General features: G+C 39.6%; 3 protein-coding genes and 3 non-coding genes across 8 annotated transcripts; all 6 read left to right on the top strand.

The window, feature by feature from the left end:
- The first annotated feature begins 128 nt into the window (after positions 1 to 128).
- On the top strand, positions 129 to 9157 carry kars1 (lysyl-tRNA synthetase 1). Of its 2 annotated transcripts, XM_030376568.1 has the most exons (15): positions 136 to 277; positions 1423 to 1592; positions 1834 to 1978; positions 2702 to 2867; positions 2971 to 3064; positions 3149 to 3335; positions 3749 to 3874; positions 3971 to 4090; positions 4870 to 5032; positions 5433 to 5606; positions 6590 to 6675; positions 6789 to 6874; positions 7053 to 7179; positions 7625 to 7768; positions 8052 to 9157. In XM_030376568.1, the coding sequence occupies exons 2-15, from the start codon at positions 1450 to 1452 to the stop codon at positions 8124 to 8126; spliced, it is 1836 nt and encodes a 611-aa protein (XP_030232428.1). In that variant the 5' UTR covers positions 136 to 277; positions 1423 to 1449; the 3' UTR covers positions 8127 to 9157. The 2 variants fall into 2 exon arrangements, with proteins under 2 accessions (XP_030232429.1, XP_030232428.1); XM_030376569.1 differs by lacking the exon at positions 1423 to 1592 and having other exon boundaries at positions 129 to 277.
- A 365-nt stretch (positions 9158 to 9522) lies between these two features.
- On the top strand, positions 9523 to 12634 carry gcshb (glycine cleavage system protein H (aminomethyl carrier), b). Its single transcript, XM_030376570.1, has 5 exons — positions 9523 to 9775; positions 10802 to 10881; positions 11712 to 11775; positions 11870 to 12001; positions 12170 to 12634. Exons 1-5 carry the CDS (start codon positions 9538 to 9540, stop codon positions 12262 to 12264), a joined length of 609 nt encoding a protein of 202 aa, XP_030232430.1. The 5' UTR covers positions 9523 to 9537; the 3' UTR covers positions 12265 to 12634.
- A 2393-nt stretch (positions 12635 to 15027) lies between these two features.
- On the top strand, positions 15028 to 17848 carry rpl13 (ribosomal protein L13). 2 transcript variants are annotated; one of them, XM_030377209.1, is made up of 6 exons: positions 15028 to 15111; positions 15547 to 15664; positions 15815 to 15956; positions 16332 to 16505; positions 17285 to 17341; positions 17650 to 17848. In XM_030377209.1, the coding sequence occupies exons 2-6, from the start codon at positions 15561 to 15563 to the stop codon at positions 17806 to 17808; spliced, it is 636 nt and encodes a 211-aa protein (XP_030233069.1). In that variant the 5' UTR covers positions 15028 to 15111; positions 15547 to 15560; the 3' UTR covers positions 17809 to 17848. The 2 variants fall into 2 exon arrangements, with proteins under 2 accessions (XP_030233069.1, XP_030233070.1); XM_030377210.1 differs by lacking the exon at positions 15028 to 15111 and adding an exon at positions 15169 to 15246.
- LOC115559379 (small nucleolar RNA MBII-202) lies at positions 16169 to 16252 on the top strand. Its single transcript, XR_003979524.1, has one exon. It is a non-coding gene; the product is annotated as a small nucleolar RNA MBII-202 (small nucleolar RNA).
- LOC115559380 (small nucleolar RNA MBII-202) lies at positions 16793 to 16877 on the top strand. Its single transcript, XR_003979525.1, has one exon. It is a non-coding gene; the product is annotated as a small nucleolar RNA MBII-202 (small nucleolar RNA).
- On the top strand, positions 17409 to 17484 carry LOC115559381 (small nucleolar RNA MBII-202). Its single transcript, XR_003979526.1, has one exon. It is a non-coding gene; the product is annotated as a small nucleolar RNA MBII-202 (small nucleolar RNA).
- Positions 17849 to 17914: the final 66 nt, after the last annotated feature.

Here is a 17914-nt window from a genome sequence, read left to right as displayed (position 1 = left end):
GAGATAGTTTGATTCACTCAGAGAGAGAGAGAGGGTCTATTGTTAATTTTTCAATGATTAATTTAGCATTGGCAGCGCATATGATGTATTCAGCCAATCACGAGAACAGCACATAAAATAAACGCCCTCAAATGTGGTGGATAAATTCTGGGAGGACGTGAACGCCTCACGGAATCATCGCGTTTTCTTGAAGCGTGAGTACGGGTCTTTCTGAACGCTGCACGATCAAGAAGATGGCTGACGTGACCACGGCAGAAGAAGAGAAACTCAGCAAAAAGTATGTTTATTTACTCCTCTATATAAATGACACACTGCAATCCGACATGTACTTTTAATTAAGTGGCACTTTATATGGTTAGGATACATGCAACGGGATTGAATAACGCCATATCCTCTATTCTATTGCATCAGGTCAAAGCATGAGACCGGTATTCAGAGTTGTTCCTACAAGTCAATGCGTTTCTATTTCAAATTGCATTTATTTAACAAGGAAAAAGGTTGTACAGTTATATCTAATTTAAGGGTAAACATATAATTCAATCCTCTGTGACATTTCTTAGTTACTCTCCCTTATTTTATTTTTAGTTACATTTTTAGATGCTGACTGAATTAATCGTGAAACGTATGACTGAAACAGGGATGAATTTCTTCTATCGTCATTATTTGACATAACAGAAAAATAGATATGCCATTTTAAAAACTGATGTACTCTATTTCTATTATGGGCGTTATCACTTCCTTTCACAATACTTTCACTCAATAAGAACCCACAGACCATCCTTCACTGCCCCCTTCCCAATAAGATCCAAAGACCACTGACATTACCCTCTAACCCACTCCTTAACCCAATAAGACCCCAAAGCCCATCTGACACTACACCCTAACCCCACTCTCTAACCCAAAATGCATCTCTGCTGTGCCTGTTCACTGTATTATACTGTAGTGCATAGTATTATAAAACATATGCTATCAATTAAGTGTCAGTGGATATGGTTAGGATTTATGCAACAGGATTTTATAACGGCATATCCTCTATTTCAGCAGGTCATAGCATGAGTCAGGAACTTTTACTACAAGTCAAATGTTTTTATTACAAATTGCTTTAATTTAACAATGAACACGGAGGGGGGATCCTTATGTCTAAGTTAAGTCTTAAAGTTTCATGACATTTCATAGTTTCTGTCCCTTATTCTATTTTAATTAAATCTTTAGGTGCTCACTGCATTAATCGTGAAACATTTGATTGACACAGCGATTCATTTATTCTGTCTTCCTTATTTGACGAAGCGTTTCGATGGAATTAAAAATAAGCCATTTAAAAAAAACGTTCTCTATTGTTCTTGTGGCCGTTATGAACTCCTTTCTTTTCACACAATTTGCCAATGACGGATTTCCTGTGAATGTTTATGTCTCTCTTTCTAGGTCTCACCACTGTCTGCTGTAGCTGCAATGTTGTTTTCACTGGTCAGAGTGGCAAGGCAGCAGTTGTGCCAAGCCTTTGGGGTCAGGGGAAATGGGTTTAGATTTGCACTTCCCTGCTCAGCTTCAATCCCATCTCTAAGTCACAGCAATCGGTGGAGAGGTGACAAAAGGTTGGTGGCTTTTCCATTCCAATGAGAAAAACGACCAACCTTTTGTCCCCATACCAAATGACCCCTCCCCAAATCCATTCTCGTTCGATGCATGGTCTGGATGCTTGTATCCAAATGCGCATTTGGCCATTGTTGAGCATCAGAAATCTTAAAAATGTATACACAAAGGTATACAAAGCTCCCTATAAATAACTAAGCACATCTTTTAATTAGATGTATATTGTGCATTTGCTTTTTTCAGTGAGCTGAAAAGACGAATGAAGGCTGACAAGAAGGCAGCTGACAAGGATGCAAAGGTTAAGGAGACTTTGGAGCAGAAGAAAGGATCCGATGGAGATGGTGACCAAAATGCTTATGGGGCAGATGAAGAGACTCTGGATCCCAATGTAAGCTTTGGTTGACACCGATGTTTCAGTAACTGTAAGATGTCTGTCTTTTTTTTAGACAAGTTCCAATATCAATTGTGTGTCCAAAAGGGGAATTCGCTGGGTTAGAATTTGCTTTCGGTTTGCCGTTTGCAATGTCTTGCATAGAACCAGAACTTTTAATAACTTTCCGATGTGTTCTGAATAGTCACACATTCAATAAAATGTGACTGTGACAGCCTGACAAGTTTTTAGTTAATCTACAGTTACGCAGATAATTCGAAACTATTGTCAGCACTTTTATTTTTGACTACCTCTGATGCATTTCTGGCGTGACTATATTATCTAGGTAGTCTACAAGGAGGTCACCTGTCAGTGGCCCATCACAGGTAGCTTTATTATCACAGTGCTGATCCTGTTGTGTTGTTACCAGCACTCGTTTTGAATAAGCAACTACTCGGAACACATTGGAAATCTTTTGAAAGTAATTAGGTGTAGTTCCCTCACATAAATAGGGAGCCGGTAAACTCCCAATCTGAGCGCATGATTCTGAATATATAAGTAACCTAGGTCTGAATCTGGGCAAGACAGGGAAATGCCCATTTACAGATGTCTCGGCGTATCCCTTTTAAGAATCTAGACTAAACAGTTTCTCAAATAAAGAGGGCCTCAGTTTGACTTCAAATGTAAAGACTACCCCATGTTGAATTGTTGATGCTAATGCAAAGTTTCTTGTGTATGTAGCAATACTTCAAGATCCGTACCCAGGCCATCAATGCCCTCAAGGGCACAGCGGAGGACCCTTATCCTCACAAATACCATGTTGATTTGTGCCTCACCGACTTCGTTGAGAAATACAATTATCTGCAGCCAGGAGACCAACTCACAGATGTCGTACTCAGTGTTACAGGTACTACAAGATTGAGCAGTTTTCTGAAATTGGTCTGGTACTTTACATGTAGTTGTTTATTCACTTGCATAATAAAATATGTATAATATTATGTTTTATGCAGGCCGTGTCCATGCCAAGAGAGAGTCTGGTGCCAAGCTGCTCTTCTACGACCTGCGGGGAGAGGGTCTCAAGTTGCAGGTTATGGCAAACTCAAGGTGCAGGTTTGATCTTGGATGAAACGCCACAAAGACCTCATATGGCACAGTGCTTCTTGTGCTTATTCATCATATCCTTCCCAGGACCTACAAATCGGAGGAGGCCTTTGTGGCCATAAACAACAAGCTGCGCCGAGGGGACATCATTGGCGTCCGCGGTAACCCCGGGAAGACCAAAAAGGGGGAGCTGAGCATCATTCCCGTCGAGATGACGCTTTTGTCTCCTTGTCTGCACATGCTGCCCCATCTGCACTTTGGGCTCAAAGACAAGGTAACCACGTGTGCCTGGATCCACATCTGTTCAGTCGCTCTGGTGGTTCATCGTCGTGCAATTCAGCTCCTGCCAAAAGAGGAATTACTCAATATTTAAACATTCTAAGTGAACCATCTGCCATGAAAACGGTAGAATCATTAGATGCATTTGTTTTTCATCAATGCTACTCGATGATCTATCAACAGACTGATGGTAGGCATGAGCGGTATCAAGGTGTACCAGGGGATTTAGAAATCCTGAATGTTGATTGTATCCATATCTACCACCTAATAATGACAAATACTCCCAATGTCAGTAGTACTACAAGATTTCCGTCATCTTTGTTTATTTTACCCAATGATGCTGTGGGATGTTGGAAATGTGTATGTTTTTAATTACGCTTTTAACATTTATCCTCTTGTGCTCTAAAGGAGACACGCTTCCGTCAGCGATACCTGGATCTGATCCTCAATGATTATGTGAGGCAGAAGTTTTTAACGCGTGCGAAAATCATTACATACCTGCGGCGCTTCCTGGACGAGCAAGGATTTTTGGAGGTGAATAATTTACTTGTTAACAGACAAAACCAGGATAAGGATGTAATTCAAAGTGTCTCGCAGTTGAGCTGAATAACACGTTTTCTGTTCCTTAAGATTGAGACTCCAATGATGAACCTCATTCCGGGAGGTGCGGTGGCTCGTCCATTTGTCACATACCACAATGATTTGGACATGAATCTCTACATGAGAATCGCTCCTGAACTCTACCACAAGGTAGAGCACGCCATTTAATCCCTGGAGGTTTATCAGATAAACCAGTCCATGGTTTCTCCCCAAATAATGTTATAGTGGCACTGCGCAGCCACGTCACATTTGAAAATAGAAGTACTGTGTTGACATTTAGTGGAGGTCGTCGTTTTTCCCCCGCTTAATTACTGAGGGTTAATATTGAGAGATGGTCTATTACCTGATCCAGCCGATCAGTTAATTTAAGGGTGTAGAATATTTAAATTAGTATTTTGCACTGCCGAACACTGACATCTGGTGGTCCTTATCTAAAGCGGAGGCACCAAGCGTTGTGAGTCACCAAAAATAATAAATAGTTGTGCTATTTCCCTGCGCTCTAGCACCTCCCAGTGTCATAGCATGATATATACCGTAACTAATCATTTTCATTCATACTGTGATACAAAGATTTGGCTACAATGCCCAGCGCCACTGTTGGGACACGCTGATGTGACCTCCATCCGACATTCCATTGAGCTTCTTGTCGAGCAGCCTCAGCAATGTGTATAAGTTATCAAACTGTTAGTATCAATCTGCTGCACACTGAGGGTGATACCCGGCTGGTTTCTCGTTAAGGCTTAGACAGTGAACATCGCTGGACTTCTGTCTGCTGGTGGACAAATATAAAAGTCTTTCAGTCCAATTGAGTTAGTTTATTGTACATAAACTACCTTGGATCCTTTAATCCAAACTGAATGCAAATTCTCAGCAGCTGTTATTTATTTTTCATTTTGATGGTAGATTTCTCACGTCTGTTCCCTTTTCAGATGCTTGTGGTTGGTGGAATAGATAGGGTGTATGAGATCGGGCGCCAGTTCAGAAACGAGGGCATCGATCTAACTCATAACCCTGAGTTTACCACCTGTGAATTCTACATGGCGTATGCAGACTATAACGACCTCATGGAGATCACAGAGAAACTTCTCTCAGGTAAATATGCAGTTGGCGTGCTATATTGTATCTGTTTAGTAAAAGACAGTTTTGTTTAAAGGAATCATTAGTTTATGCAGTTTTTAAAGATGCTATTTTTAAATTGTATAGAGCAAGAGCAGAACAGTGTGGAAGAGGGCAAGCTCTCTTCCACACCTTCCTGCTCTTCTTTCACAGAAGCTGGGTTTTCGTTGCAGACTGCTGTTTTTTTCAAAACTACCATATAAAGCAGTATTCTTTTAGAAAGTAGCGAGTATGTCTGTTTCCCGTTTGACTTTATTATTTTTTAATGTAATATTTGTTATTATGCAGTATAGAAATCGAATTCAATCATGGACTTGGTAAGAGCTCAGGGTTTTTTCAACCACTCAATGGCCATGTATGTACTGCTTCTCGTTAGGGATGGTGAAGCACATCACCGGAGGGTACAAGATCACCTATCATCCGGAGGGTCCTGAGGGACAGGCCTACGAGATCGACTTCACCCCTCCCTTCAGAAGAATCTGCATGACCGGGGACCTGGAGAAGGAAATGGGCGTCAAGTTCCCATTGCCGGAAACCTACGACAGTGACGGTAAGATAATGGTGAATGTATGGCAGGTCCCATGTGTAATAAAAAATATATACATACAGATTAGTTGGCCAAAACCGAGAGCTGTTGTGTGAGAACAGGTTTGTTAATCAATGGGAAGGATGATTACTATGATCAGTACAGTAAATTCATCTGAGAGCTGTGAATCTACTAAAGTAACGACGTCTTCTTGCATACTATGCCAATATATCTATGGTTTTTTTACATCATTATAAATGCCATATTATTATGGCATTTTTTAATAAATTGAGATTTCCCATGGTTAGCATTTCAGATTCGTATTTTCAGTTTAAGATTACTTCTTTTTGTTTTTGTTTATGGTAAACTATTGATCATTTATTTTATAATGATTATAAGATGCAGAATGAATATAAGAAAAAAGTATAAGAAACTTGTATTGCTTTTTTTTTTTTTACTAAGATAGGTGCGGGATTGTTGCAGGACCATTCTTGGCGAATTCAAGTCTTTAAATGCAGACGAGGGGCTCTTTTTAAGATGTAGCGTATTATATTTACAATCTAAAGATTGTGGCTTAAGAGCAAAAGATTTCCTGTACCTTTGTGCCCAGGGCCATAGACGTGAGAACACTTTGTACATTCCCTACAAAGTGGACATATTGTTTGCTTCATGTTGAGACTGGTGATTTTTCTGTATCCTTGAATGGCTTCAAATCCTGGTTTTCGGAACCCCTAACCTTCACTTGGAGTTGATGTACAAGAAGTTCAGACAGATCAGCCCTCCGTTTATACTAACTATTTTTATGCAATTATTGTCAAATCTTCGGATTTGATTTTAGTAATTGAACCTAAGGTAGCCAGAGATGAAGTTGGACTCTATTTTTAATTAGAAAAACATTTTAGCCTAATAATTTCACATTGTTAATCTATACTGGTTTATCTTGTTGTATGTCATCTTGTTTGCCTAATTTGTTGGTTTTAGCTTAAAGCTCCTTCCTCTTTATCTAGAGACTCGCAAATTCTTTGATGACCTGTGTGCACAGAAGGGAGTGGAATGTCCTCCACCCAGAACCACAGCTCGTCTCCTTGACAAGGTCTGTTCATGATACATATCCGCGCCTAGCCCTCGCAGTCCGAGTTAATATGTTTATCTTTTTTAATTATATATATTCTTTCCAAATTGTTCATCAGTGTTTTGTTCCTGCAGTTGGTGGGAGATTTCCTTGAGGTCACGTGTATCAACCCTACATTCATCATGGATCATCCACAAATCATGAGTCCACTGGCCAAATGGTAAGGGACTTGGGTTGTTCTTCTCCAGTATCGGCTTTTTGAGAATTTATTTTGGTATTTGTGTACAGCCCAGCATTCAATAATATTAAATGCTTGTCAAATCATCAGAGTCCTGCTCTTCAACTTTAGTTGAACAAGAAAGTGTGTATCAACTACTTGTGCTTTGCTTTGGCTACAGGCACAGAAGCAAGAAGGGTCTGACTGAGCGCTTTGAGCTCTTTGTGATGAAGAAGGAGATCTGCAACGCCTACACCGAGTTGAATGATCCCATCAGACAACGGGAGCTCTTTGAGCAGCAGGCCATGGTTTGTGAAACAAATGGACTTTTTCTTGTTTGTAAAGTGTAAGGGGCCAATGCAAATAGCACATTTCTAACCTGTGGCCCGGAATAGCACTCAACAGATCCTCACATTCACCCATTCCTACACCCATTCATGCACTAGGGAACAGCCAACTTGTTGGTAGCAGTTGGGCTTTGGTGTCCTGCTCCAACGCTTAGCTAGGAGGATCAGGGAATCAAAACAGCAACCTGCCGGTTGCCAAGCGATCTGCCCTACCCCCTACCGCCCATTGGTTCACAAATTAAAAATCCTTGATAACAGGACAAATGCACCTACCAATGTGGAAACTAATGCTAACCAATGCATAGAAATGATGTGAAAGAAATTTCCCACAATGTTATTATTTGTGTTATGTTTTATTTTTCATCAAGTTGTATAATTAGAATATGAAATGTGTACTTGTCACCAGGCCAAAGCAGAGGGTGATGACGAGGCTATGGGTGTGGACGAGACCTTCTGTACAGCGCTGGAGTACGGTCTGCCACCCACCGCTGGCTGGGGCATGGGAATCGACCGGGTCACCATGTTCCTCACGGACTCCAACAATATCAAGGTAAAGCCATGTTTCTGAACCACTGCGAATAATGAATAAATAACTGTTGATTTATAATTTTTTTCCTTCATATCAGCAAAGCTATCATTTTAGTCACATGTGAGCAGAATGGTCTTTGAGCAGAGCACCGCGGCCCTTATCACAATGATGGTCTCAAATGGCTCAGTGTTCAAATTGCCCTCATTCTCAAACAGGCTAATCAGACACTGGGTTGAACTTTGATCGGCCGTTGGGTGAAGTGTGCTACTGGTTCTAACCTGTTCCTAATTGTGTCACTTTGCAGGAGGTACTCCTTTTCCCCGCCATGAAGCCCGACGACAACAAGGCGGCGCCACCCACTGAGGGCACCTCTGTTTAGTGCTGTTGCCTTTCACTGTCTGGAGACATGCAGGCTTCGGAATGGGATTGAATCTGTGCACTCCCATTATAAGTCAACATTATAGCTTTGCTTCAAGTTATTTTTGTCACAGCGTTTTCACAAAAGTTACGCAAGTTACATTTCTGTCCGATTCGTTTTTGTAATGAATTAACAGGGATTTGTTGATTTTATTGTTCTTTTAATTGTGATCACATACACTGTCCATCTTTTTCAGAAGTATACGGAAGCATTTCATCCCATAAAACCTGTTCATGTATGGTTTATTTGTGACATTAAAGGGGACATATTGTACCAACAGGTATGAGTGTGATTAGCCTTACAAGCCGTTTCGAAAATCACTAGTGGGCGTGTCTACCTAGATCTGTGCTGGATAGATCAGTCTACCAGCCTACCCGCCCACCCAGTGGACTGAAGTAAACATTGCTCATCTATCCAGCACAGATCTAGATAGACGCACCCACTAGTGATTTTCGAAACGGCTTGTCCCCTTTAAGGGCTGGAAGTACAGTGTGGAACATAGGAATACAAATGCAACAGATGTTGTCTTGATCCTTAAAATAAATTAATAAATTACCATTCACAAAATTAGCTAATGTTTCATGTGGCACAAGGTATATTCTGATAGCCTGGTCCTTCCAGACTCTCGTACTTCATTTCACTTGTACAGAGAGTCTGGACCTATTAAATTGACAAACGTTAACTCGCATGAAGGCGGGTGTCTTTTGAAGTTTAATACTAATGGATCTGCCCAGTGCCACTGGATCTGCCATAACCAATCGCTAACGTTTGGCCGGGAATCACGTTTTGTGCAGGCTGTAAACAAACCAAACACTGTGCGTGAAGACCAAGACCTAGTACTGAAGGGAAATTCAAATTGAGCAGAAGTACTTAGGCAGGCGGAGCCAGGCTAATATACTGATTGGTAAGAATGTCAAATTTTCGTCATGGTGCTCATAGGATATTTGGTCAAGATTAGAAAGGAACCACATAATAAAGATCATACAAATATATACTTGGTTCTGTGTGCATAATTTGTTATACAATCTATAGTGGTCATTGGGTGAATTCTAGTTAAAGCCCAGATGAGGCTTTGTGATTGTTGCTATGATTGATGTTTTCTATAAATCCCTTCGATATTTTCTGAAGCCCTGTCTCAAAACCCTTTTTGGTCTCAAATTAATTGGATTTTGTTGAGTTTTATATAATGGACATTGTTTGCAATTAAGCTTATTGATTATGCAACAGAAGAATCTCTTTCACAGATTATTTCTGCATCATGGTCATTTTATTTGAGTTAACTAAAGTAAACTTGATCTGGAAATCTTTATGTTCTGTTCAACATACCTGCAACCAGTTACCGGTAGATTCGTAGATGCAGAGTTTTGCAGTCATGGGGTGGTGCGCAGAAGTGATGCGCGTTCATCTCGCGGTCAAGCCCTTGTGCACTGTGCAGTCGGTTGATCGTCACTCAGTGAAGATGGCGATGAGAGTAGCGCTCCGCTGCGTTTCTGCAAACTTTTCCCACAAGGGTCCCCGTCTCTCGCACCTACCACAGATTTCAGCGGCTCTGCAGTTAAGGAGGACTGACCTCACACGGACGTTAAGTACCACCTCACAGTTGTCCACAGGTAAAGTCTTTGGAGTGTTTATCTAAAATAAGCGGTGTGTTTTACATTGAGGATGGACACTCGTTCCCCTAGTTTAGTGGGCGACACGGCGTCAGAAGACAGTGGGGGTCAATCTCCCACGGTGCATAGCAAATAAGAGAATAGAACATAGAATTACAAAATAAATCTGACGAGTTTACGAAATTGTGTTATGCTACTTTCTTTCTTCTGGAAAATATTTAAAATCGAACAAAATTGAGAATCATGTGTTTCAAGTAGTGTGCTGGTCTCATAAAAAAAATGCTTAGTTAAGAGACATTTATCTGTCTGCCCCATTCCGTAATTCATTATTAGGAAGGGGAAAAGCGGAACTTGGACATTGGCCAGTCTGGAATGATAGGCTATTACATGACAAGTAAATCGGTAGCAGAACAATAGTTTATTATTGAGTAATTGATCAGTGAGAAGAAGTCACAATTCTCTTCAAGGTGCAAATGGTAGCAGAAGGCCTAAAAGATGCCAGATTTGTCATATGCGAACAGCGGTTTAGGCAGGGGCAAAATGAGAGCACTCTCCCGGAACCCTCTCATATTGTCCGGCCATGCCTCAGCATCTTGCACAATTGACAATCTGGTTCAAACCTGTATTTTTCTGCATAATCTTTTGCCACTGCAGGAGTGTTAGTGTGGTTTTCCCTGGGTGTCATAAAGACAGCTCTTCAAATGTATATCATTTGATTGGCTTCCTTATTCTTTACACAAAGTTACACATATATTCATTCATATTATATATTGTGTCAACTCTATTATATACTTTCCGAACAAGATGAGAGCCGCAAACCATCATGCATAGTTGTTATTTGGCATGTATGTGTGAAAATGTTGCTTGCTTTAATTTAAGAATGAAGGAAATTGAATTAATCGGTATCATTAGAAGACACAGATGATGAAATAAAAATACATTAGGTTCTCTGTGAATACCTAATTAAAGCTGTCGATATGCTGTTCAAACTTATGATTGTTAACCATCTTTCGAACTTTTTTGCAGCTCTAAAGTTTACAGATAAGCACGAGTGGGTCCAAGTAGATGGTAAAGTCGGCACTGTCGGCATCAGCAACTTTGCTCAGGTAGGCTGTTGCATCCATAGTGATATTAATCATTGATTAATTGTTCAGCGCTTGAAGTCTTTGTCGCTATTTAGTGCCCTTTGCCCACTACCACAGCAACAGTAGGAAGGAAATGTACTGTTTTATGATTATTGCTCAAAAAGTGATCACTGCACCAGAGTTCAATGGTGTGCAGACCTTCAAAAGAAGGATTTATTGCACACGAATACTGCACATTTAGGCTATTGATGAATTGTTTACAATTATTTTGATTTCCTTTTGATTTCATTTCATGCTTTTGCACACTTATTACAAATGGGTTGTATTTGCAGATAAGTTGATCTTGCTTGGTTGTCATTCCTGAATTTCATAGCAAATAGTAGTGTCTTACATTTCTCTACCATTGAATCAGTGGCTTAACAATATTGAAGCTTCCTGTCTGACATGTGGCATGTAACCAAATCAAATGTCATGAGTGGCCATTATTTTTGCACTTCTATTTCAAACAATACTCTGTGATAATATATGATAATGATGATAAAAAACTAGATTGGCATTTTATTTTTAACCATGATTTATAAATAAGATCAGTATTACTCCAAAACATATTTAATAATGGATAATATAGTATTTCGATCCCTATACATATACATATATATCCCTTATGCCTCCGCCTCCCTGCTCTTTATTTTATTGTGAATATATTTACCCCAATTCTCAAGGAGTTTAATAACACAATTCATTATTGTACTCAAATAATTGACACTAAACATCATTCACAGCATAAATATCCTCTGAATTTCCCTTGATGAGAGCACCCTGATAATCAGTGCTTCTTGTTTCGTTAACAGGAAGCATTAGGGGATGTGGTGTACTGTGGCCTTCCTGAAATTGGTCAAAAGCTGGAAAACATGGGTAAGAGAGTTGCAGACAGTATTATTTAGTGGATCAACAGGACAGGGGGGGCCAGCATTCTCATATTGTGACAATTGTATCTTTTGTGTTGCAGAGGAGTTTGGGGCTTTAGAGAGTGTGAAAGCTGCCAGTGAGCTGTACTCTCCACTGACCGGGGAGGTGACTGAGGTCAATACCGACCTGGCGGAAAATCCATCACTTGTGAACAAGGCCTGCTACAAAGAGGGTAAGTAATTATATTAGCAGTATATTTGATGTGGGGATCACCAATAACTTTTACTTAAAAATGTGCTGAAAGAATGCAGTATACTATTGTTATCGTTCTACTCACAAACTCCTGGTGGTCTGTGCCAGAATACAGGTGGTTGGTTAATTATGACTTTGTTTCTTTCAGGGTGGCTTATCAAAATGACAATTGAAAACCCCTCAGAACTTGATGGCCTCATGGACGATGCTGCCTATGAGAAGTTTATTAAATCTCTTGAATAAATTGGATATGACTAAATATCAATAGACATACAGGCCAAGGCTGGTAATGAAATCAAAATCAAATTGCTGCCGTGTTGACTAACATCTGATTTGAGACTTCTCAATTACGATATTTATTTTGATTCTGGATTTACGTAAAATAATCAAAATAACCAAAAATGTTGTCGTATAATGTCACATTAATAACTTTGATGTAGATGGAAAGGCCTTTTCTATCCACGACACAACCTCAGGGGCATGTGATCCAACCTTGTAGGTTTATCTGTCAAGTTTTTGTTGTTCTTCAAATAGCATAATTCTTGTGTGATGCACAAAAAGGGATTGTAAATGCTCTGTATCAGATACATTAAATTACACCCGCTTTAACTTTTTTGATTGTTTTTGTCACAAAAGAAACCATACCATCTCTAGGACTCATAAATGGTATCCAAATGTATTACTCATATAATTGTCCTACTTCAGCACACAACTGAAATTATATGAACAATAGCAGCTTGATGTTCTAGTGATTGAGAACGTCAAGGACATGGGTTGCAATCCTGAACAATCTGCCTCTTGTTGCCATTTTATCTTTTATCTGACCTTTGCCCTCCGTTTAAGATAGACACAGTTTGCAAAAGCGAGGTTGATCAATGATTAATGGGACAGGGGTTTTGAAAACGAAGTGAATATGCTTGATATAAGCCTCAAATATAAGCAACGGCATGCAAAATCTGACTAAGAAAATGTGCAGTTATGTTGACATCTCTGGGGGTCAATCAATTTACTTTGCCTGCTTTCAAAGTTTGAATTGCTTATTCAAACAATCACAAAACAAAAGGTTTAGATTGATATTTCTATGGAAATAATTCATCATGCAAATATTCAGACAGTAATTCAATCAACAAAATCATAATCTGTCAGTCAGCTGTTTCTTACAGGCGATAGCTTTACTTACCAATTCCCAAATTAAAGTTATAGAATTAGTACTCAGCATTATTTCTAACTAAATCTCTTGGATTAGTTTTTAATTAGAATAATGTAGATCTTTCTTTGAAAATATTGACAGAGACTCAACTGTAATAAATCTCAAGGTGGACCATCTCTGTCAGTGATGGGCCGATGATGCAACAACGAGGGAGGAAGAATAGTCATCTCATGAGCACCATTCTTTTTCCAGATGGGATTTACTGCTGTGGACTGAAATGATTCTGAAGATGGTCATGGCAACGGACCTGCTAAAGTGTTGGTAGACAACATCAAGTGAACTGCAGATTCATTCAAAGGTTGCCAAATTTGTCAGATCAACCAGAAAGATAAAGCTCATATAAAATAAAGATGAAACTATTCTACATGGAGTGAAGATAGATTGTGCACACTCTTTCAGATTGACTTTCCCCCGATCAAAGGTACACTGAGGTATATTAATTATACCTGATTAACAATCCCGATTGTTGAGTTGGTCAGGTAGCACTCTTACAGATGTCAGGCCTAGGGTTGAGTTAAATTGTTGAAATAAAGAACAGTGTCATACATAAAATTCACTTCTATTCTTAGTTTGTAGAAAATAAGAACAATATGCAATTTGCTATTCTAGGCTTGCAACATAAGCCATTTAAGCACTCCACAAATATTAAGATATGGACTTAATATTTAGAATTTAGATATTGATCATTATTTATTTATTGAATACAAATTTAAATTGTGATGCTATTGGGCCATAGTGCTGCATTCAACCCTGTTGACCACTCAATACTTTTGGAAGGATATAAAGTTGGGTTTGGCTTTCCGGCACAGTCCTGGTTCATGTCATATATACAAGAAAGGAATTACTTTGTCTCCATTGGTAACTATGTATCTGACCTAACCACTGTGATGGGTGGTGTCCCCAAAGGTTAAGCCCTATACCAGGTTATTCAACCTCCATGCTCTCACTTAGCCAAATTATTCAAAATAACAACATTGCTTACCATTGTTATGCGGATGACACACATCTATATAGACCTATCACTATCAAAACTGAGATAATTGTTTTCAGGGCCAGAGATGAGGGACTGACATTTTGCCTACACCTTGGGTGCCTCTTCTTGAAACCAAAAACCAGACTAGAAATCTTGGTGTTCAAGACTTCAAAAAATTGTCCATTAATTTCTAACTAGAAGGTTCGATTATTGTAAAGTTCTCTTTGCAGGCTTTCCAAAAAAAAAATTACACCAATTCGGCATGTGTATAAAATGTGCTAAATAAAGTTGTCTTGACTTGACTAATGGATTCCATTGAATTCGGTCAAACCGTTAGAGAATGCTAAGCAATATTTAGAGTTTGGCTGATAAAGATAATTTGCACTTTTTACCTATGCTACTTTTAAAAAATGAATGCATAAATAAATAAATAAATAAATAAATAAATAACAATATCTTCGTATTATTGCATCTTCATCGATGAGGCACTATCATTTAAAGAATGTGGAACATGGATACTTTGCATTATAAGACACATGTATATGCTCCCTTGGAATATTCAGTCTCCTCTTGAATGAAATGTGCTCGGTAAATTTACTAGAAGAAAAGCAATGTATAGTATATTTGGCAACAAGTGTACAAATACGTAGAAAGTAGTTCACACATGCGCAGTTCAGTCTCGAAATGAAGACATACGATACTTTTTTTTGAGATAAAATAAAAATGCTAATCAATTAAACTAATTGCTTGTGTGGTTTTATGACGAAGGTTAATGTGGTTTATTATTTTGTAAAAACGAATAATTGTGTAAAAACTCCCTCGTCATACGATTGGCTGGTTGATATATTTCCCACAATACACTGCCTTTCTACTTCCTTTTCTTTTCGGCCATTTTCCGCCCCAGACGGTATGTCAATATAATCTCTACTATTTTACAAATAATCTTTAACAATCCTCTTGTTTCACTTTATGTAGACTAATTTCATGCATTTAATCCGAAAGTGTACACGGTATTCATTAACATAGTGTGAACATTTTAGCAGTTAAGTGCTGGGTAATGCTGTTTTTGTGGGTTAGCTTGTGAAGATGTACACATCAGTAGCGCTATCATGCTTAGTCGTGGCGTTTAAGTTGGCAACATTGCTGTACTCTTGTTTTCATTTTTATTTCTGAATGACTCAAAACAGTTGCGGACTATTAATTTCGTTTGGTCAATTTTTATTAAATGTTGAAGACGTAGAAACATTGCTCCTAGCTAGCTCGGTTGTTTTCGGCTAGCAGGGCTAGCCGGCTATCAACTGTTCCAGCGTGTGCTAATGAACGGTGTCTTAATGTGTTACAGGGAAGTAGGCAACCATGGCTCCCAGCCGTAATGGAATGATCCTGAACCCCCACTTCCACAAGGATTGGCAGAGGAGAGTACAGACATGGTTCAACCAGCCAGCCAGGAAGATCCGCAGGTAAATGCTGTTACACTGCCACATATCGTGCGAGCACCATTAGCCCTGTATCGTACTTGGTTTTATCCTGGTTTATTATAAATCTCACAGTAAGGCCAATGTATGTGCTTGATTGCCATTTTCTGAAAACCTAAATCTTAACCCTGGCAGACGTAAGGCCCGTCAGGCAAAGGCCCGCCGTGTTGCTCCAAGGCCTGTCGCTGGACCCCTGAGGCCGATGGTCAGGTGTCCAACCATCAGATACCACACTAAAGTTCGTGCTGGACGTGGCTTCACACTGGCGGAGATCAAGGTAATGTATAATCTATAGGTAAAGAATCCCACATAACAATTTCTTGCCTCTACGTGCGTCTGACATTGTCAAGTCATGGGTGGTAAAGTAACTTGAATGATCGGACATAGGATGTCATTGCAATTGGTGTTTTTCTGTGCACCCTTTAAGGGGGATAGCCCCTTTCGATTTCTCATCCCACCCCTCATGTCTAGTGCATTGCAGCAGTCAAATGATGACAAATCTCCGGAATCTCTGTACTACTTTGATGAAAATCTTTTGAACCTTTTATCTGATGACTGCCTGTTTATGTCAACCAAGTGATAATCAACGACGTCATTCATGAAGGAATATTTCCCATAATATATATTAATCGTGTTTTTTCCCCACATATAGGCAGCTGGCATTCACAAGATGACCGCCCGCACTATTGGCATTGCAGTGGATCACCGCCGTCGTAACAAATCCACGGAGTCTCTGCAGGCCAATGTCCAGCGCCTGAAGATCTACCGCTCCAAACTGGTCCTGTTCCCCAGGAAGGCATCTGCCCCCAAGAAGGGAGACAGCACTGTAAGTGACTTATAAGAACAGACGTTGACTATATGTATAATTAAGTTTATCATCAATCAATTTTAATGGCCCATTCAGCGACTGCCAATGTAACTGAATAATCACTGAATAACATTTGACCTACGTATGCCAACTTTAAACTGTTGGTCTACAGGTTCCGCATTAATTGGTCTAATCAGAATCAAGACCAAACTACTGTTTCCTTCTCTACTTGATGGACACATGTGCAGGACTTCACTTTACCACAATGTGTAACAGAATAATTTTAACCACATGCAGCAGTCAAATGATGACAAATTCTCCGGAATCTCTGTACTTCTTTGATGAAAATCTTTTGAACCTTTTATCTGATGACTGCCTGTATGTGTCAACCAAGTGATAATCAACGCACAGAAAGTAATATCTGTTTAACATTCTGATACCAGTTTACAGCTGTTCAAAACAAGTAAAGCAGGCTCAAATGTATATGTTTTCCTGTTTTAAGGTAGTAAGCCTTGAAATGTATTGAACGTCTTAAGTCTTCAACGCTTTTTCACTGAGCCCCAGAGCTCAACTAGAGCTTACACAAGACTTGCTTCCATTTTCTGCCTTGCATTCATTGTAATATCTATCTAGCCTCATTGTCAGGCTTACAAGCCAGACATGGAAGGCATTCAATCAGTCAATGTTGGCAACTGTCAAAGGGTTAATGAAGCGCAGCGGATGAACCCCATGTCCTTCAGTTATATTAAACTATTGGTCTAAGATCTTGCACTTTCTAATAAACTTTTTTTCTTCAGGAGGAGGAAGTCAAGATGGCCACTCAGCACATGGGCGTACTTATGCCCATCAAACCGGTAAGGCTGATGCACCACCTCACCCCTTTCTTTGTTGCCCTTGTCTTGTGCATTGCAGCAGTCAGGTGATGACAAATCTCCGGAATCTCTGTATTTCATTGATGAAAATCTTTTGAACCTTTTTTCTGATGACTGCCTGTTATGCTACTTAAATGATCAGATGCTTTATGCTGTCATTCAGGACTCACTTGATGGGACAAACAAAATGTTAAATGTTTCAAAGCTCTAAACTTCATCAAATATATTTATTGTCGTGTCATTTGTATGTATTGTGTGTTGAGTTCTTTTCCTTGTTCCTTCCACCTCAGGCCCACAAGAAGGAGAAGGCACGCGTCATCTCTGAGGATGAAAAGAACTTCAAGGCCTTCGCCAGCCTGCGTATGGCTCGTTCAAACGCCCGTCTTTTCGGCATTCGTGCCAAGAAAGCAAAGGAGGCTGCAGAGCAGGATGTGGAGAAGAAGAAGTAATCTTGCTTTGGGACTTTGCAAAATAAAATGTACAAAAGATCTTTGCGTAATGATATACTTAATTTTAAAAGATCAAGATTTTGGCAGGTCCTCTATTCTCCATCTA

This window comes from Gadus morhua, chromosome 14 (assembly GCF_902167405.1).
Source record: "Gadus morhua chromosome 14, gadMor3.0, whole genome shotgun sequence".
In the NCBI taxonomy this organism is placed as follows: Eukaryota; Metazoa; Chordata; class Actinopteri; order Gadiformes; family Gadidae; genus Gadus; species Gadus morhua.
Note: the sequence above shows the minus strand (reverse complement) of the source record. Positions and strands in the feature narration are given on the sequence as shown.